The 22,513-nt window shown below is 35.8% G+C and overlaps 1 protein-coding gene across 1 annotated transcript in view; it reads right to left on the bottom strand.

Annotated features, from left to right (window-relative positions):
- LOC128241335 (peroxidase-like) overlaps positions 1 to 18,063 on the bottom strand; it is a 37,665-nt gene extending 19,602 nt beyond the window's left edge. Inside the window, exons 1-6 of the mRNA XM_052958265.1 lie at positions 17,977 to 18,063; positions 15,908 to 16,034; positions 11,466 to 11,673; positions 10,276 to 10,381; positions 4,238 to 4,482; positions 1,941 to 2,126 (exon numbers count right to left, since the gene is read on the bottom strand). Of these exons, the coding sequence (XP_052814225.1) occupies positions 1,941 to 2,126; positions 4,238 to 4,482; positions 10,276 to 10,381; positions 11,466 to 11,649 (721 nt within the window). The 5' untranslated portion in view covers positions 11,650 to 11,673; positions 15,908 to 16,034; positions 17,977 to 18,063. The remainder of the gene's footprint in view (positions 1 to 1,940; positions 2,127 to 4,237; positions 4,483 to 10,275; positions 10,382 to 11,465; positions 11,674 to 15,907; positions 16,035 to 17,976) is intronic.
- Positions 18,064 to 22,513: the final 4,450 nt, after the last annotated feature.

Here is a 22,513-nt window from a genome sequence, read left to right on the forward strand (position 1 = left end):
TATTCAGATATGCTTTGAAGGTACCATGTTTTACTTAACATACAGACTATTTAATTTAAAAGGGAGTCGCTCTTGTTTTTGTAAAATGAATTTGATTTTTGTATGACAAAATAAAGTGCATTTAAACTATAAGATACCAAAAGCTTGAACCCTTATGCAAATGTAGATATTTGCTGAAATATTGTCTTTGAAGACCACAATTTTCATTACTGTTTAAAACAGCTTTCAGCGATTTGTTGTTGTGTGATTGGTCGATGACATTATCACCTGATGTTATCAATGTATTGTCAAAATGTCAAAATATCCATCACTTTTATATAAGTCCTTGTGGTCGAGTGGTAATTAGGTTTCTTTTTTCCTTTTCACTTGACTTTACTGGTGTGGCTTAATCGCACCCGAAAATAATGAATACTTTTTATGTTGTTTTTTTCCTGGAATTTTGATATTATAGAGAAACTATTTTTTGGTTCAAAAACATATGCGTATCCCTTTAAAGATATCAGCTTATTACCCTAGTCAACATAATAACATTGTCTGGTAAGCGCAGTGGTTAGTGCACTCGCTTTTCGCCAAGGCGACCCGGGTTCGATTCCCGGCCTGGGTGCATGTGAGTTTGGTTTCTGGTCACCAAGTCGGACAAGTGGGTTTCCTCCAGGCATAGTTTTTAAAAGTAATTACCCATTAAAGGGCTGTCTACTGTCTGTCTGTCTGTCAGTACAAGCTCAGATAAAACAATCTGCCAAACATACGAGGGTCGTTCTACAAACCAAGCCACTTCATCTCAGGGGTCGCTCAACAAACCATTTATCTTGACTTCGGATTCTCCATACAATTGTCGTATAACCTAGATCATGCCACTACTGCTTGACTTAAGGATAAAACATGCAAGGATCATTCTATAAACCTAGACAAGCCCATGACTGCTTGACTTATAAGATAAACTATACAGTGGTTGTTCTATAAACCGAGATAAGGTCTTTGTTGTGCGATATCCGTGACGAGGTACTGGCACCGATCACCAGGTTCATGAAGCATGCCTTCTGAGAAATCTTACATAAATCTTTGGGTTTTTTTCTTGACTTCAGGATAAAACATGCATATTTCTGTTTGTTCTATTACCCTGGACTAAGACGTACATTTGGTTCTTCTACAAACATTGAAAAAGCTTCGTCAGCTTGATATAAGGAATAAGCCTACATATAAATTATATGGAAGTTCTACAAACATAGATAAACCCATAACTGTCTAACTCCAGGATTAAACATGCGAGGGTCGTTCTACAAACCCAGCCACTTGGATTCAGGGGTTGCACTACAAATCTTTACTTTTGACCTCGGATACATCATATACAATGGACCCAACATCCTGCGCGAGGGTTGGGATGGACCTATCTTTTACGAGCGGATATGGTAGATGCTTTTTCACCCACCTCATTTAAACAAAAAATAGTGAAATAATGTGCATACACATATGTGATAATTCGTGGTTGCCATGGATATGCGCGCAGTGATTCAGATTATGTTAAAAGTCAAATCATTCTATAAACATTTCTGAGGATAGTGCAGCATTATTTCTTGAATGCAGCGTGAAAACTTTTTAGTGTCATTTGAAGCAAGAAATAATTGATTTGGATTTTTAATATTGCCACAAGACAATGTTTCAATGATGTTACAGACGATGGTCTTCAGCATGGGAGGTAATTTTGTGGTAACAATAAAAAAGAAGTTCCATACAGGTACTTGTTATAATCTTTGCCCATGGGCATTTCCAAATTTCCGAATTTCCAGCATGACCAAATTTTTGGATCTTCTTATCTGAGGTGGGAGAAAATTTCATGTCTGCTTGACTTCCGGATAAAACATACAAAAATCGTTCTATAAACCTACGACAAATTAATGTCCACTTGACTTAAGGATAAACTATACAGTTGTTCTACTAACCGAGATAAGGTTTTATATGTGTGATATCTGCGACGAGGTAGGCACCGATCACCAGGTTCAGGAAGGAGAAAAAATTGTCTGTTTTGTTTTCCTGATCCGCCATAGGTCGGTGGACAGCCAGGCTGATCGCCCGTGGGTCTGGCAACTCCTGGCCACCACAGCCCGACATCCGTGGAGCGCCCGTGCCTAGAGATATGGAAAATTGTTCTTCATCAAATATGCTTTCTAGTTAGAGTTTCCTGTACTTCTCCTGTATTGCTGTTGTTCTGTTAAGGTACATAACCTCTTAATTTTAATAGTAATGATCATATTATGTTAAGGCAAATCGCTCTGTGAATTTGTTTTCATTTAATTTACATGGGGAACGCAGAAAATTAGAATATCTTGAAATGGAACTATTTTTTGTTACTTAATCAAAGTAACGGGCGAGGCATATAGAATACCTCATGGACTAAAAGTTGTGCGTAAACAAAATCAAAACAACTAAATTTCATAATAATGACCGCACAAATTCAATAAAAGAAATTCAAGTTCAATTACCATTTGCAAATGTACTCAGCGAAAACTAACATATGTTTAAAGTCACCAGTCATCAATGTTTTACATTATTTTAATGTCTGCCCTATGTATTCAGCCAATCAGGGGAGCTAGATTTTTAAAATGTTGAGTTTCATATTTGTGAAGAATCATTTTTTATTGCTGAATACGACCCTTCTATATAAAGAAATTCCTATAAATGCGCATGTGCATATAGCCACGCCTTGTGTGCATATGCAACAGGGCAATTTCAGTGCCAACACCGATTTAAAAGATGTGATAATATCTTGCACTGATTGACAGGTCTTTTGACAGGAGCATGGCTTAATTTCAAAGCTGATTCAAATTGGGCGGGGCTTCACAAAGTCGGTTATGATTTATTAAGTAGTTTCTACATGAATATGGTAAGGTTACATATTAACCCTTACCATGCTGCAATGTCTCTGTGGCCTAGTGGTTAAGGCATCCGCCTACGGAGCGGGAGGTCGTGGGTTTGATCCCTGGCCGCGTCATACCAAAAGACGTTAAAAATTGGTACAAGTAGCTCCCTTGCCTTGTGCTTGGCCTTTAAAGGGTAGTGCTTGGAAAATAGGTGTACTCAGTACTGGTTTAACCCAGGAAAGTTGTATCCCGTGTATCAGTGCTTTACACTGAGCACATTAAAGAACCAAGGGGTCTCTTCGAAAAAGAGCTAGGGTATTGCACCCGGACTTCCTTGTATCCCAACCCTGTTTCTTCCACGTGCTTCCCTTCAGCAAAAAAACAAAGGAGCCCATTGAATATAAGTGCTTGCCCTTTCACGGTTATCCTTGACCGCAAGATCTAAAGAATTGTGAAGTTCTTTGTGCAGTGCTCACTGCTGAGTTGTTTTGAGTGAATGTTTAATATATGACCCATTTACTTTAAAAGAATGCAATTTATATAAACTTGTTTTACAGCATTCAAACTTTCATCAATAAAATCTATGCAATTGAAGTATTTTTGGGAATAATGAAGATTCACATTGTAATTGAATGCAACTAAATGAAAACATAATGTTATTGTTTATTATTTTGGACAACATTTGTTATATGGGTTGTGCTGCAAGAACTGAAGTTAAATGGATTTGGTGAACATCCCCTGGTAAATGTCCGCCCAGTTAGCTCAATCGGTAGAGCGTTGGACTGTGGATCGGACAACCCGGGTTCAGTTGTCAGTTCCTTGCAGAGGTGAAGGCACCTAGTACTGGTTAACTGCTTGATGGTCTGCTCAGGATAGGTGTGCGGTGGTTGAACTGTCACTCTGGGACCCTTCAATGTGCTCACACCGGGACCCGGAGTGTAACTACTAACACCACCACCCCTGGTAAATATCCTGGTCCGAAAATATCCAGACTTAGCATGGATCTAAGGGTTACCCCAAAACTAGATCCGAATATATTCAGACCCAGCATGGTAAGGGTAGAAATAACTTTGCATATGTAATGGAGCTATGACAGAACTAGCTTATTTTTGGGTCAGATTCCTTTTTTTTCTTAAGTAAAGGGTCGTTTTAAAAAAAATGAAAAATGTTATTTTTCGCATGTAAAGCAGGAAAGAAAATTATCTATTGAAAGTGAATAAATATAGTGATCATATTTTTATACACCTTCCAGATTGGCCAGTCTTTTATACCTGACTTTCTTTTCCGGATCGATACAGAGATTTCTGTGGATCCAGAATTAGTCCTGTCCGGCCAATCTTTTATACCCAACCAAAATGAATCATAATGAAGGCTTTTACCGTTTGCATAATTACTTGGCAACAATCTTCCTCGAACGGTTTTAGCCATGCCCCATGTTGGATTTTGCAGATTATTACAGCTGCCGTCAAATGTGCGATAAATGGAAGTGGTGCTACATCTTCTGGTGCTTGTACTTCCCTGCTGGCGGCTCATAGGACAACCGTTTCTGGATGGATCTGATTGGAATGATTTTGGCATTGACTTCTCAAAGGAGCTACCGCGACAATGAATCATACAGCGTGTACTGAAATCATATATGTATGTGATAAATAGAGGATTATTGTTCATTTCAGTGTAAGATCGTATATTATTTCAATAGTGATCATAGAAAAAAAATCAGTCATGGTCAAATTGTTTTTTACGAGTGTTCATAGAAAGTTAATCATTTTCATGAGTTAAAATATAATTTTATGTGATCAAAAGTGATAAAAAATACGCTTATTTTCAACATACAATAATATTTTGTTACTGTTTTGCTTAGTGGGTCAGCAAAATGGATTAGCACCTGACAAATATCTGACAAAATAGTTTTTCAACAATGGTATTGGTTTATAACTAATTCATGTTATATAAGAAAAACTGAACAGCATTTTTTTAATCATTCGTTTGACGATTCAAGCTAGGTACTTCCCTTAACGCACATTTATTACTGACTGAAAATCAGCTATCAACATCGCATGTCTCACTAGGCAAATAATTATTTTGACGACAGTTTAAGAATTTATTTTAGAGCATAAGGTTTTTATTTACAAAAACATTCTGTACTAAAACATACATTTTTTATCATCATACTAATTACTTTGACAGATTATTTCTATTTCAAAAGTGAGGTACTGTATACTAATCAGAGAGAAGTAACTACAATTGATAATAAAAGCAGTGCTTCGAGTTTAAGTAACGATTCTAAAAATCTAGCACCCCTGATTGGCTGACAATGTAGGGCAAACACTAAAATGTGTATGAGCTGGATTTCTATGAGCCACAAAACCTTTGAGAAATGTGTCACATTTTTATCATTTCATTTTACATGTACCTTTGAATAGGTCAAAACATAAAGTTATTTGTTTCCACTAACATCTCCAAAAGAAAAAAGTAGGCATATCTTTTTTTCAAAACAGGGATTCTGTACCAAACAGCCCTATATCAGGGTTAGGCGTGTAGCTGCTTATACACGAGTATGTGGCTGCAATTAATTCATGAATCAACATGATTCTGACAAAAATATATCAGCCTTAGTTGAAGTATGCGTACTTGACTACATGATCCTAAAACTGTTCATTTTCCGGTACTAAATAATGCACCTCAGAATGCCCAGAATGCACCAGATAGCACCATGGCTTTGAGGGGGAATGGCCCCGAACCCCCACCCCCAGCACAATTAAGAATCCACATGAACAGAGCGCTGGCTATGCTCCTGAGGATATAATCACAACTGTAGAAAATTTTAGTTATAAATTTCAATAAAAAAATCACACTACGGCAAAAAAAGTGGAAGGCCGGGAGGAAAATAAAGGGTCGGTCAAAATAGCATAAACAATGAAGTTATAATTTTAACGCCTTGCACAAATAATTCTTTTTTATGTTATAATTACTTTCTTTATTTAAAAATCAAAGCACTGGAAGTGATGTAAGATAGTTGAGGCAAAAGTGCAAGATGAGAATAACAATTCTGTGTAAGTTAAGATGTTTGGTTCTGAATTAAATATACATTTCTGATGTTTTGATAAACATTAAACTTACAAGTCTAGTTATTTAAGAGAAAATACATTTAAACATCATTTATCCGAAATCTTCGGGACCCAGATAAAATATATTGAAATAGCGATCTCTAGGATTAACAATTTTTAAAAATGACAGCGTTCACGAATAATGGATAACGTTAAGTATTTAGAAGTGAATATTGCATTGTTTGTTACATGATTACAATACCTCCAGGGAGAAATAGTGACTTTATATGTTCCTTTCGTTTTAGCCATGGTTACCGAGCCCTTCTCCTGGTTGTTCGGTAGTGAGTCGAGTGAGCAATGTGGTAATGAAATAAGATATTTTCGAATGATTGGGTAGACCAGCAATATACACACTACATCACCCAAATGAATCGCTTATTTTCTGACATTGATGTTTGCAACATACACATGCTCAATGTCATTCTTTAACAAGCGCTAATAGTGCTTTATTATCACCTCAAGCAGATGCCCGAGTGCTTTGCAGTAGTGTGTGAAAAACTATGAGATGATTGTGTTCCAAATAAGGATTGACAATTAGGTGTGAACAAAATCGGGACCATACTTTTTACTTGGGAATAGCGATTATTTCGGATAAGCGATTAAAACTTTAGTACAAGAGGGCCATGATGGCCCTGTATCGCTCACCTGTAGCTTTGCTAAATAAAGTGAACATTCTATTGACCGCGGATGACCCAATGTGGAACTTGACCTAGATTTTATAAAGATGATCAGTCTGACCAAGTTTCATAAAGATTAGGCTAAAATTGTGACCTCTATTGTGTTCATAAGGTTTTTCTAATATCTGACCTAGTGACCTAGTTATTGACTGCGGATGACCCAATATCGAACATGACCCAGATTTTATAGAGATGATCATTCTGACCAAGTTGCATTAACATTAGGCTAAAATTGTGACCTCTATTGTGTTCACAAGGTTTTCTACTAATTGACCTATTGACCTAGTTATTGACGGTAAATGACCCAATATCGAACTTGACCTAGATTTTATAGAGATGATCATTCTGACCAAGTTACATTTAGATTAGGCTTAAGTTGTGACCTCTATTGTGTTCACAAGGTTTTTCTACTAATTGACCTAGTGACCTAGTTATTGACCGCAGATGACCCAATATCGAACTTGACCTAGATTTTATAGAGATGATCATTCTGACCAAGTTGCATTGAGATTAGGCTAAAATTGTGACCTCTATTGTGTTCACAAGGTTTTTGTACTAAATGACCTAGTGACCTAGTTATTGACCGTGAATGACCCAATATCAAACTTGACCTACATTTTATAGCGATGATCATTCTGACCAAGTTGCATTGAGATTAGGCTAAAATTGTGACCTCTATTGTGTTCACAAGGTTTTTCTACTAATTGACCTAGTGACCTAGTTATTGACCGCGGATGACCCAATATCGAACTTGACCTAAATTTTATAGAGATGATCATTCTGACCAAGTTGCATTGAGATTAGGCTAAAATTGTGACCTCTAATGTGTTCACAAGGTATTTCTACTAATTGACCTACTGACCTAGTTTTTGACCCCAGATGACCCAATATCGAACTTGACCTAGATTTCATAGAGATGATCAGTCTGACCAAGTTTCATAAAGATTAGGTCAAAATTGTGACCTCTGTTGTGTTCACAAGGTTTTTCTAATAATTGACCTAGTGACCTAGTAATTGACTGCGGATGACCCAATATCGAACTTGACCTAGATTTTATAGAGATGATTATTCTGACCAACTTGTATTGAGATTAGGCTAAAATTGTGACCTCTATTGTGTTCACAAGGTTTTTGTACTAATTGACCTAGTGACCTAGTTGTTGACCGCGGATGACCCAATATCGAACTTGACCTACATTTTATAGAGATGATCATTCTGACCAAGTTGCATTGAGATTAGGCTAAAATTGTGACCTCTATTGTGTTCACAAGGTTTTTCTACTAATTGACCTAGTGACCTAGTTTTTGACCTGGGTTGACCCAATATGGAACTTGACCTAGCTTATGTTAAGATGATCATTCTGACCAAGTTTCATTAAGATAAGGCTAAAATTGTGACCTCTATTTTGTTCACAAGGTTTTTCTAATAATTGACCTAGTGACCTAGTTATTGACTGCGTATGACCCAATATCGAACTTGACCCAGATTTTATAGAGATGATCATTCTGACCAAGTTGCATTAAGATTAGCCTAAAATTGTGACCTCTATTGTGTTCACAAGGTTTTTGTACTAATTGACCTAGTGACCTAGTTATTGACCGCGGATGACCCAATATCGAACTTGACCTAGATTTTATAGAGATGATAATTCTGACCAAGTTGCATTGAGATTAGGCTAAAATTGTGACCTCTATTGTGTTCACAAGGTTTTTGTACTAATTGACCTAGTGACCTAGTTATTGACCGTGAATGACCCAATATCAAACTTGACCTACATTTTACAGCGATGGTCATTCTGACCAATTTGCATTGAGATTAGGCTAAAATTGTGACCTCTATTGTGTTCACAAGGTTTTTCTACTAATTGACCTAGTGACCTAGTTATTGACCGCGGATGACCCAATATCGAACTTGACCTAGATTTTATAGAGATGATCATTCTGACCAAGTTGCATTGAGATTAGGCTAAAATTGTGACCTCTAATGTGTTCACAAAGTATTTCTACTAATTGACCTACTGACCTAGTTTTTGACCCCAGATGACCCAATATCGAACTTGACCTAGATTTCATAGAGATGATCAGTCTGACCAAGTTTCATAAAGATTAGGTCAAAATTGTGACCTCTGTTGTGTTCACAAGGTTTTTCTAATAATTGACCTAGTGACCTAGTTATTGACTGCGGATGACCCAATATCGAACTTGACCTAGATTTTATAGAGATGATTATTCTGACCAACTTGCATTGAGATTAGGCTAAAATTATGACCTCTATTGTGTTAACAAGGTTTTTGTACTAATTGACCTAGTGACCTAGTTGTTGACCGCGGATGACCCAATATCGAACTTGACCTAGATTTTATAGAGATGATCATTCTGACCAAGTTGCATTGAGATTAGGCTAAAATTGTGACCTCTATTGTGTTCACAAGGTTTTTCTACTAATTGACCTAGTGACCTAGTTTTTGACCTGGGTTGACCCAATATGGAACTTGACCTAGCTTATGTTAAGATGATCATTCTGACCAAGTTTCATTAAGATAAGGCTAAAATTGTGACCTCTATTTTGTTCACAAGGTTTTTCTAATAATTGACCTAGTGACCTAGTTATTGACTGCGGATGACCCAATATCGAACTTGACCTAGATTTTATAGAGATGATTATTCTGACCAAGTTGCATTGGGATTAGGCTAAAATTGTGACCTCTATTGTGTTCACAAGGTTTTTGTACTAATTGACCTAGTGACCTAGTTGTTGACCGCGGATGACCCAATATCGAACTTGACCTACATTTTATAGAGATGATCATTCTGACCAAGTTGCATTGAGATTAGGCTAAAATTGTGACCTCTATTGTGTTCACAAGGTTTTTCTACTAATTGACCTAGTGACCTAATTATTGACCGCGGATGACCCAATATCGAACTTGACCTAGATTTTATAGAGATGACCATTCTGACCAAGTTGCATTGAGATTAGGCTAAAATTGTGACCTCTATTGTGTTCACAAGGTTTTTCTACTAATTGACCTAGTGACCTAGTTTTTGACCCCAGATGACCCAATATCGAACTTGACCTAGATTTTATAGAGATGATCAGTCTGACCAAGTTTCATAAAGATTAGGTCAAAATTGTGACCTCTATTGTGTTCACAAGCAATTGTGAATGGACGGACGGACGGACGGACGGACGGACGACGGACGAAGAGTGATCACAAAAGCTCACCTTGTCACTACGTGACAGGTGAGCTAAAAACAAAAATGAAATATCGGGAATGAAAAATAACTTCGAAATAGGAATACTTTCAGAAAAATGGTGTTCAGAATATCGGTGTATAGAGGAATTACAAAAATACCAGATTTCTTTTTAATTTTTGCAATTGTTCCCTTGAATTAATCCAGGCAGATGGCTAAAACTGTCCGTACATGAATTTATATTTGAAATGGAATTGCGTACAAATCCAAATCCAAGAAAAATTTAAATTGACTGAACTCAAGCAGTGACATCGAACTTAATTTTTACTTGGAACCCGTTGTTGTTTCATCCAACATGTTAAATACTATTTCTTTAATGAGACATCCAGCACAACTATTTTAAAAAGATAGAATGAATAAACAATAAGAAATAACTTACGCCCTTCTCCGCACCAGGAATCTGCGAAGAAACTGACATTTATCAGTAGGAGCAAGCCCAAGAACCAAATAGTACACTTCCGTGCTGGACAATTTCGTAAATTCATCTGAAATTTGCAAAAAACATAATTATTAACTGAATCATTTAAAATGTCATGATCGAAAAATATTCTGGTATATATTAACAGTTTGTTTTATAATTTCTGCTGAAAATGATAAGGTATAATAAGTATGTATGAATATCCTGAAAACATTCTATTCATTTAAATGCTGATGAGCCTAATACTGCATACATGCCATATCCCCCGGCGGGGAAAAAAATCCCCCGGAAATTCGATCCATCCCCCGGTCTCCCGGCGGGAGGTAAAAATCACCCGGAAGTAAAAAAAAAAAGATTTTTTATTTTTTTTTAGAGATTTTACATAAGGCAATAATGACAAAGTGAAACCACAGTATGTGAGAGAAACTGAAAGAAACAACTCCTCAAGGGTGAAATTACTGTTTAAAAAAGGTTTGATAAATGCCAAAAGGAAACCTTAACAACAAGTGATCAATTAATTTGAAGTAATGATCAAAGGCAAAGAAATATTACTATTTTGGAAAAGGAAGAAATTAATAATTTCTTTATCTTAGAGTCTGAACGTCATCATAGCTGATAGTATTAAGCAGATTTTTTTAAAAGACTTTGGACGAAGGTAAATTTAATTTACAGTAGTACAGTATGACATGACAGTGTATCATAAGAATATGATAAATCATGACATCAAATAATTCTGTATAATGGAAAAGTTAGAGGTTTTCATAGCAAAATATATGTGAATACTTTTTTTCGTACTTGCGTCTTAAAACACTTTGAAATTTCGCCAACTTAAACCTGTTAAAAAAATCCACCTGAATACTACCAAAATCCCCCTAAATTTCAGCCTTTCTGAACAAATCCCCCTGAATGGTCTCCAGAAAATATGGCATGTATGATACTGTGAGGGAAGCGTATCATTGGTCCATGTTAAAATATGAATGGAATTAATTAGAGGTCGTTAATATTTATAAAACGACAAACCAAGCAATAAGTAACTCATCCTGATTTATGCAAGTTTCAACTATCAGATGCCGATGGATTTAATTAAAAAGGTCGATATTTAGAAAAACAAATGCCAAGCAGTACGATTCTGAAAAAATAAAAGTTCCTACTGGCATAGAATTGTGAATTTGCCTCCTCAAGAAGAGTGGTGCAGGCAGCAGACCGTGGCGCTGTTATTGAATTCACAGAATGGTGAGCCACGGAGGGTCGAGCTACGGAGTTTGATCCTCTCCCATGCCAATTTCGGTGTGCGAAGGTCCCTCCGACAAGTAAGACAAAGAACACAATCCTCATGATGGAAACGGTCCCTTGGTGTTTCTGATTTACAATATATATTGGTAAAAAATCATTAATAATTGCCTTCACATCCATTGTATGTGTACGCCCAAGAGGGAATGGCAGTCACATCATGCCAACAATTTAAGCTTAATTATCTGCTTTCCAATGCTCAATGTGATAAAAATTTCTCGCTGAACAAACTTCCAAAAGCAAAATTAGCGTATGTACAAATGTAAATAGAGTGCTTTTTAAATATTGTTCTGTTGTCATATTAAAGCTGCACTCTCACAGATTGAACGTTTTGACAACTGTTTTTATTTTTTGTCTTGGAACGAGCCAATTTTTGCAAAAATCCATGAAAACCAGTTATATAAGAATGCTGACAAAAATTAGATTGCATATTTTTATATTTAAGTTCAAAAATCGATGTTTTATGCATTTTTCTTAAACCGTTAGTAACCGTTAGTAACGGTTTAAGCCATAAAACATTAATTTTCAAACGGAAATATGAAAATCTACAATTTGATTTTTTGTCAGCAATCTTTGATCATTGGTTTGCAGATATTTACGCAAAAATTCCAATACAAAAAATAAAAAGTTGTAAAAATTGTATATCTGTGAGAGTGCAGCTTTAAAGCTGCACTTTGACAGATTGAACCTTTTAACAACTTTTTGTCTTGAAATAACCCAATTCATGCGAAAATGCATGAAAACCAGTGATGAAAGACAGATTTTTATATTTAAATTCAAAACTTGATGTTTTATGCATTTTTCTTAAACAGTAAGTAACGCTTTTAACCTTCAACATTAATTTTTCGTAGGAAATATGAAAATCAGCGATCTGATCTATTGTCAGCGGTCTTATATCACTGGTTTACAGATATTTATGCAAGAATTGGCTCATTCAAAGACAAATTAAAAGTTTTTAAAACAGTAAGTTAATCTGTGAGAGTGCAGCTTTAAAATAAACTTCGCGCTATGTCCTTTTCTGTACCCTTTGCATCGATATGTCCCCTTTTTTATTGACTTTAATGCGTGCCATATGTTTGTAAAAAATGATGCAATATGTGCTATACATTTTGTATCAAATACAACGATTATTTTAAATAAACTATTGTTTCCAACTGCTGATTTATGTGAATATTTCCTTTAACATGTCAGTAAAATTTTTAAATATACTACCACTCACTGCAACTGCCGTTTACTCAATACTTGCAAGTATAGTATTTCTAAGTTTTAATTTCAAATTTGAATGTGACGTTGTGCATTGGTAAGCGGAAACTGTTGTAAATAATTGTACTTAATTAGTAATAATTAGTGGTTTGTATAAGATGTCCTGCGGCTATCATTCAACATAGTCTGATTATGTGAAATGGCAGGAAATGACATGAAGTACATTTACAGTAAACGTCAACCAATAACATTGCAAGAGATTTTTCTTGGAATTATTTTTACCAATGTAAGTGCAAATTGGGCTCCCTCCCTCCCTCCCTCTCTCTCTCTCTCTCTCTCTCTCTCTCTCTCTCTCACCCTCCCTCTCTCCCTCCCTCTCTCCCTCCATCCGTCTCTCTCTCTCTCTCACTCTCTCGGTTTCTCTTTCTCTCTCACTCTCTCTCTCGGTTTCTCTCTCTCTCTCTCTCTCTCTCTCTCTCTCTCAAATAACAATCACTTCACTTCTTATTATTCTTATTTATCACAACATAGTTTTCTTTGTTATACTGTTAAAGATGGGCTTGAAGCAAAGCAAAAACAACAGAAGGTCAGAGATTTTGTGATGTTTTTTTGTATCCAATTATCAAATTAACTTGATTAAGCTGTGCAACACATTTATGTGTAAATGCTTACTAATTATTATCCAGCATTTGTTTAAAATTATGCATAGTCAATCAATACATATACATATAAAAAGTATTGTACAGTGATATAAACTAGTTCTAGGTACAGTAATTCAAACATGTGTGATAATTAAATATTCTGTTTCCTGTTAAAATACATGAAGAGCCCTCGAGAAATGACTCCAATAACCTCATGTTCACAGTGCATATATGTAGACTTGATAGGACTAATTTACTTCAAAGCAAATAACACATTTCGATGCATATAATAATAACTTTGACCTTAATGTTTTAATCATAATGCAAAACAAATAATATTTACTTACTATGTCACAGGGTGAGAAAAATGTGCAGCCAGACCGGGGCTCGAACCCGGGACCCATTGCTTACAGGGCGGGTGCTCTACTGACTAAGCTACCGGACTGCTTACACATCTCCTCACCACCTGTATAGGTATTGGTACGTTGACATACTTCCCCACAAACTGGAACCTCGTCCTTGAATTTGAGGAACACCAGTGCTAAGGAATACACATAATTAACTCTGAGAGCATGTTATGCTGCCAAACAGTGCTGCCACGGTCTCTTGTTGGGAACCAAATATGTCACAGCCTGTCAGGGTGAGAAAAACGTGCAGCCAGACCAGGCTCGAACCTGGGACCCCTCACTTACAGTGCAGGTGCTCTACCGACTAAGTTTCCAGACTGCTTACACACCTCACCACCTGTATAGGTATTGGTACGTTGACATACTTTCCCCACAAACTGGAAATTCATTCTCGAATTTGAGGAACACCAGTGCTAAGGAATACATATGATAAACACTAAGTGCGTGTTTATGCTGCCAAACAATGCTGCCACGGCACCACATTGGGTGCCAAACAAGAAATGTTTGTTAATTGAACGGACTCTTCAAATACATCATATTAGATCTTCCGATTGCAACTAACTGACAGAGACTAATAGAGAATAAAAATCATTGAACAGTTTCTTAACATTCTACTTAAAGCTGCACACTCAATATTTATTGTTTTGACAAATTTTTCTTTTTTGTCTGTGAATGAGCCAATTTTTGCATAAATGTCTAGAAACCAGTGTTAAAAAAGCTGCTGAAAAAAATCAGAACTCAGTTTATTATATTTTGTTTGAAAATTGATGTTTTATGGCTAAAAAAATTACCAATGCTTTAAGAATAATGAAAATTTCTGCAGATTACCAAACAATTGAGATCTAATTTAACTGATTTTCAGGAACTCAGATACCGAAATCAGCTGATTCTGGGACAAATGTTTTAAAAAGTATCAAAACAGACAATTTGTGAGAGAGCAGCTTTAAGTTGTGTCTATTTGAGCTCAAAAAACAACCTACAAGTATAATTCCATTAACTTCAGACAACAGATTAATTCAAGTGACCAATGACAAAAATGTAGGGATAAAAGGAAGATTTTTTTAACAAAAAGAAGGGGAAAAAAGGGATATTGAGGGCAAAAAGTAGGGATAGTAGGGTTCTTTATCAATTTATTTTGGATGCAAATTAATGACTACTAAACCTATTCATGAATTGTGATGTCCATTTAGTTATCTTTGCTTAGAAACCAGTGCTACAAGAGTGATTCAGCCGCAGGGTGGGAAGTTGAACCTTGTGATGTTTTATTAGATCCAATTCCTGAACCTGTATTTTTTTGGTGCAATTTACAGCCTTCTAAAGGCTGTTTGCCCTTACAAAAAATTGTCCTTTATCCAAAAAAATTATATTATTTTCCCAATTTGATAAATTAAGAGTATATTAATGTATAAAAAAGCAATGAATTTCTTGAAAAATAAACAAAATCTTGACAAGTGTAACTCTTTCAAAGCATAAGGTATGCCTTAAAAAGTGGAAACACGTTTATTTGCCATTATATTAGCTATTTTGGCCTGATTTTGTATTTTTTTCCGAAGTCGACTTTTTTTCCAAATTTGCAAGGCACAGGCAGGAAAAATAATTCCAAAAAAAATCACTGTGAACACAAACTTAAACAATGAAATTATGTCAGAACATGGTAGGTATCATAACATAATAACATACTAACATACATTTAGAGCATTACCAGAAGGGGAGTAGTTCTCGAACTCTTTTTGATGTTTTATTGATATATTATACTAATATTTTTGAAGATATATGATAAATCAATGTTTATAATAAACTTCAGCTCTTTTTCTGTTAAATTAATGCAAAATTAATTGAAAATAAACAAATTAACTCCATTGTCATAGGCTCTGAATGAAGTGCTCAAAAAAATTATACTCGCCTATTGGTATATCTTTATATTAATTTACTTTGCACTAAGAAACGATCAAATGGAATATATGCCAGGTTTTATGTTAGCTTCTTTAAAATGCACTCAAATCATTTTACCATCAAGATAAGATGTGTTATCACATGAATTGAAGGTGATACCTGCAAATGCCACTTCTTTCAACACATGATTTCAGCTGTTGTTTCCTGGATTTTCATGGTAATACTTTAAGAACATCTTTATCAACATCACCACCTCCTTGTGATACAAGTTGTCCCCTCTCTTGTGCTGGAATCAAACAACGTTTGTTTAATTTTCAAACCTTTGCAAGTTATTATTACATAAAAAAATTAAAACACCCAATGTGATGCACCAGTCAATTGTAGCCACAGCCCCCCCCCCCCCCCCCCCCCCCCCAGGTCCTGGGAATAGTGAGGATTTTGACTTACTGTCCAGCAAATCCGGGTCAAATCCCTGCCAAATGCCCGTGCACCCAGGGGACATCCTGGGTAAGGCCCATTCCCCACTATTTCCTTTGTGAAAACAAATCTGCCGCATACACTTGGCACTGCGGGGCCACCTGGGAGTTAAAAACATGGCCCATTTCCCCCTGACCTGGAGGGGGTGAGGGGGGCGTGATTACAATTGACTGCTGCATTACAGACACTATGACTCAAATCTTCCAGACTTTGACAAATTCACTTGCAATCTTCCAGAGAGAATTTAAATTCCACAAATCACTGTCAATTCTTTATCACATGTATCATCCATTAATAGTTATTCTTAACTGAATGAATAATTCAATTTTAAAATAAAGTACTAATTTCCAAGATGGGGGGGGGGGGGTACGCCTGTGGTTACAATTGACGGGTGCATAATTATAAGCAGTAAACAAGCATTGTTATAACCAGAAATTATGTGGGCACACCATCTAGGAGATGACACAAGTTATAAGAATTTTTTGCTTACTTCTCAAAGATTAAGTTCAGTTTTTGAAATACCCTCGCTATATTGTACATGTGATTCAATATCTCCCATGTATTGGAAAATAAGGAACGCATGATCACAGTGAGTGTCTTTAACACTTGCCAAATTGCCAAAACATTGAAAAAGTACTGAAATATTTTGGTGTTTTCTTCAGCAATAACCACCATTGGGGTAGCATTGCTAATGTTAGTCTGTGTACAAAAAGCCTTTACAATCATACAATGCTTATCATGTTCCTGTATTATTCTTCAAAGCGTTGAAGAAAAAAAATAACCTTACCTGAAATTGGTGTCTCTGACTTGTCAATTTACACCACTCATTCTCATCATAGAACACCTCTTGCATCAAACTAATCCCACAGAAAAACTAAACATGGATTCTTATTTAAAGTCAAGATTTAGATTAGTTCAATCCTGGCTTTTACTTTAAAACTTGTCTTTTATTTCTACATTACTATTGCAACGTGCAAGGTCAAAGACGCAACTGATCCCTTCCTGAGAGAAAAGCATGCTCAACCCTAAAGTGGCCGACTGGTCTTATACATAAAGACCCTAAACCTCCACACTGCCAATTTGCATATTACCAATCAAGTACACAAATGTACTATGAACGCTACAGCGGAACGTTACGCTATGAACGCACTTCTGCCTACAGCGGAACGTTACATAACTTTCCATTATGAGAAGACTAGTCCCGCGTCTTAGCCTGGGAAACTCGTGGGAAAGGCAACTCCGAACCGGCAGTTGTCTTCATCCCACCGCTGCCACCATTTGCAACGTGCGAGGTCAAAGACGCAACTGATCCCTTCCTGAGAGAAAATCAGGCTCAATCCTGAAGGGGCCGACTGGTCTTATACATATTGACCCTAAACCTCAACATGGAGAAATGGATATGCCAATTTGCATATTACCAACCAAGTACACCATCGTACTATGAACGAACTTCCGCCTACAGCGGACCGTTACGCAATGAACGCACTTCCGCCTACAACGGAACGTTACACAATGAACGCACTTCCGCCTACAGCGGAATGTTACACAATAAAGCTTATAAGCCTGTTAAAAATGATTAAGCCATATGTGTGCAAACAAAGCGTTTACCGTGTGACACTGCGACGAAACATACATATGGTCGTTCTACAAATCTAGATAATAATTTGCGTTGCGACCTCTCGTAAAAAATATAAGGGGTTGTTTACGCATTTGAAGTCTAACTGTAGTTTGGAATAAGTCGTTCTACAAACCTTGATAATATCTTGTTTTGTTTGATATCTCTAAAGAAAAAAACGTCAATCGTCAAAGTCAGATATGTGGAATTTTCAACATCCGACGAAGGCCTTCTCCGCAACCCATGGCAACCACAGTCTATCGTCCGCGGGACACACTTGCCTAGGTGGTGGAAACATCGTTTTCCGTGGGTATACGAACACTTCTAACAAACATATCTACATTGTGTATATTTTAATACTTTTATTCCACATTCAAAAGTAAACACCAATTAATTGTACAAGCATATTCAAGCAACTAAATTATTTATCGAGACTTACAGTGTACATTATATTATTCGTAACTCGTGAAGTCATGTTGTCATACATGTAGATACGTTTCACACATTGATTGAAATTTTCTTTAAAGCCAAATTTCGTCAAAGGATTTTTCATGAATGGAGTTATTCCACCGTATCGAATGCCTTTCTAAAATCTAAAAATATTTATTGCCCCTTCTGTGTCCATCTGTTCTGAATATTTTGTAATATTATTGTCTAATGTTATTTTTTATATACATTTATTTTATGTAACTTTGTAGATCATGATAATTTTTGGTGAAGCATGTCTTCCGTATGACCTCATCCTTCACAAACTCCAGTTTTATGGTCTCACAGAGGTATCATAAATTATAGTCTACTGAAAAGTAAGCTGTCAGAAAGAAAACATTAGGAGTCAAATTAGGCGACCTAACAGCACATGGCAACACGTTCTCAGGGGTCCATACTAGGGCCTCTGATCTTCAACATCTTCATAAACGACACATTTTTAGTTACCAGCAATACCCATCTCTACAATTATGCTGATGACAGGTTTTCTTAAAACGAAATGCAAGCAAATCCAGATAAATTTCAAGCTATATCAGTTGGTAAAAACACACAATGAAATTAACTCATTTAGTTTATCTAGCAACACAATACAATGTGATGAACAGGTCAAATTTCTAGGAGTGGAAATAGCGGATTACATGTTCAAATTTGACACTCAAATATCATGCCTGTGCAAAAAGGCAAGAACTCATTTGAACATTATTCAAAGACTAAGCAAATTTTACTCCGAAAAGAACAAACTTCTTATTTTTAAATATTTCATCAGATAACAATTTAACTATTACCCTATCATCTGGCATTTTTCTAGTACGAAAAACTTCAATAATGGCCATTTGAATTTAACTGGCATCTTATGAAGATCTAATAATTCGCTGTAATTTGTCTACTCTTCATGCTGGACGGATTAAACCAATAGTCATTTAAACTTATAAGTGCTACATGGTCTCTCACCAGAATATTTACATGATCTTGTTTAATGTAATAACCACCTACATGTATACAGATTCAGATTTGCAAACTCAGTTGACATTTCTAGGGTAAGAACTTCCACATATGGCAAGAACTGATTTCATTTTGATGCTGCCCAGGTGTGGAACAACCTTCCAAATGAATTTAGACAAGAGGACAATTTCAAAGAATTCAAAATACTTATAAACACCTGGCCAGGACGTAAATAGTTTTATAAGCTACAACAAGCTTTACATTGATGCTAATCTTTATCTCTTTTATGTAACCTGTTATAATTATATCAGATATATTTCTTGTAAAATTAACTCTTTGAGCAATGTGTATTCATTTTCAATTCATTATTTTGTGTTTTTAGACTGCTCTCAATTTCATATTGGTTTGTTTTGATAATATCATATACTAGTATGTGTAAATATCTTAGTTATAGAATATGCTTAGAAGTTTGACCCTATATATTCTCTATTTACGAAGTTTTAGCATGCTCAACATTTTTCTAAAAGTACATCTTTCTTTTCATTTGGCACATTTACCTCGGATATGTCTGTAATACCATGTGTTTGTGCTGCTTTTTATAATTTATTTATTGTTTGAAATCTGCTTTTGTATCAATATTTTTGCATTTTTGGATTTTAGCTCTGGAAACTTATTTTTTTCCAATATTAAAATCAGACGTAAGCATCGTCTGGATACTCTTGTAATTATAATATTAATATACAAATCTTTTTGTCAACAGCCGTTTGTAATAATTTTAGAATGAGATATTTTAGTTTTTTTTAAAATGCGATATCGCCCCCCCCCCACCCCCGCGGCCCAATTAACCTGGTGAAATTTCAAACACTCTCCAAAATTGCTCAGTAACATAGGGAAATATAAGATTTCTTATATATTGAAGCTTCATTTGAACACAAATGATAACTTTGTATGAACAACAATAATAAATGATATTAATAAACTCATGTGTTGATGTTTTGTGGGGGGGGGATACTTGAATGGTGTTAGGACATTACAGCCCATGGACTATACGGGCCAGGCATAACGGACCATATTTGGGGACATTACGGACCATGATTTATCATTTTACTTACAGGATGAATAATTGTTACGGGCGAAAAGTGGTCTGTTACCAGTGCAGTCCTTAAAAGCGTGAACTTAGATTAGTTTTTGGATTCGGCAATGACGAAACTTCAGCGAAACTGACCGTGATGCAAATCCTTAATGTTAATAATAATAATAATAATAATAATAATAATAATACTGCTACTGCTACTGCCACTGCCACTGCCACTGCCCCTGCCACTGCCACTACCACTACTACTACTACTACTACTACTACTACTACTACTACTACTACTACTACTAAAGATAACACATTTAGTTACATAAGTAACTTTACAATGTGGTCTTCAGTGGAGTCTTTAGTCACACAAGACATCTGATCCCTTAGATAAGCGGTTGGTTCATGATTAATTAGATAATTGGCTTTTCTTGAAACAAAAATAAGGACATACATGTATTATATGAATTTCATTGATCCATATTGCTACTGGATTAAGCAATTCCGTATTAAGCAGAGAACAGCGGCATGGATTGATAGTGAAGTTCTTCAATGCATAAATGACAGAGATGAAGCTTTTTATAATTACAAAAGTTGTAAAACTGAAGAAAATTTATGTCTGTTTAGAAATTTGAGAAATAAGGATCAAAGTTGCATAGCAAAAGCAAAGAAAAACTATTTTAAAATCTCTCTTGAAAGTAATAAACATGATTCAAAATCTTTATGGAATAGTCTTAAACAGATAGGCTTACCTTCCAAGAAAAGTCAATCTACTTGTAGTGTTGGCTTAAACATAAGTGATGAAATTTGTTTCGATAAATTGAAGGTTGCCGAAAAGATTAACTCATTTTACACATCTGTTGCTGCAAATCTCGTTGATAAATTACCAAAATGTATCAACAAGTTTGGAAGAAATTTTGTTTCACAATATTATATGTCTAAGGGTGTCAAACCAAACAGCTATGGTATTAGTATTTCAATTGTGCCTGAATGTAAAGTTTTAAAATACAGTCTTAGCTCCAACAAGGCCACTGGACTTGATGGTATCCCCTCAAAATTTATAAAGGATGCTGCAAATTGCATAGCACATCCTCTCTCTCATATCATTAATTTGTCAATTATTCAGGGCGTGGTGCCAGACGACTTGAAGTCTGCACGTGTTGTCCCTTTGTTCAAGAAAAATGACAAAACAGAAGTTGGCAACTACCGCCCCTTCTCTATTTTAAGTATTGTCTCTAAGGTATTGGAGAAAGTTATTTATGACCAAGTTGAAGATTATCTGACCAATAATGAACTTTTATTTAATTATCAATCTGGTTTCAGGCGCAAATTCTCTACTGAAACATGTCTTCTTCATTTGACAGATTTTATTCGTTTTAATATGGACAAAGGACACCTTGTTGGTATGGCCCTGTTAGACCTTCAGAAAGCTTTTGATACAGTCAATCATAGTATACTGTTAATGAAACTTGGAGCTATTGGATTAAATGAATCAACTGTTAGATGGTTTTCATTATATTTGTCCGACAGGCACCAGTTAGTGTCTGTCTCAGGTACATTTTCTTCACAAGCAAATATAACATGCCTCAAGGGTCCATTTTAGGTCCACTCCTTTTTTAATATATGTAAATGATATGCCAGCAGTTGTAAAGCATAAGTTGCTCTTGTATGCGGATGACTCTGCAATTCTAGTTCCTGGTAAACATAAAGATGAAATAGAATGTGCCATCTCCAATGAATTGGAAAGTGTAAGTGAGTGGCTTATATGTAATAAACTTTCATTGCACTTAGGCAAGACAGAAACAATTCTATTTGGTTCTAAGCAAAGGCTGAAAATACAAGGTGGTCTCAATGTCACCTGTAAAGGAGTTCCCATTGTAGCTAAAAGTTAAGTAAAATACCTTGGTGCAACTATTGATAACTGCTTATCTTTTGAAGACATGGCTATGTCAGTCATCAAAAAGGCTAATGTAAGACTCTAGTTTCTGTATAGGAAACGAGAATTCCTTAACGAACACACTAAAAGGCTGCTAGTTATGTCCATTATTCAGTGCCATTCTGATTTTGCTTCTACTGTCTGGTTTAATTCCATTACCCAGGACTTACGAAACAAGCTACAGGTTACCCAGAACAAAATTATGAGGTTTATTTTAAATTTAGATTT

The sequence above is a fragment of the Mya arenaria genome, chromosome 7, assembly GCF_026914265.1.
Source record: "Mya arenaria isolate MELC-2E11 chromosome 7, ASM2691426v1".
In the NCBI taxonomy this organism is placed as follows: Eukaryota; Metazoa; Mollusca; class Bivalvia; order Myida; family Myidae; genus Mya; species Mya arenaria.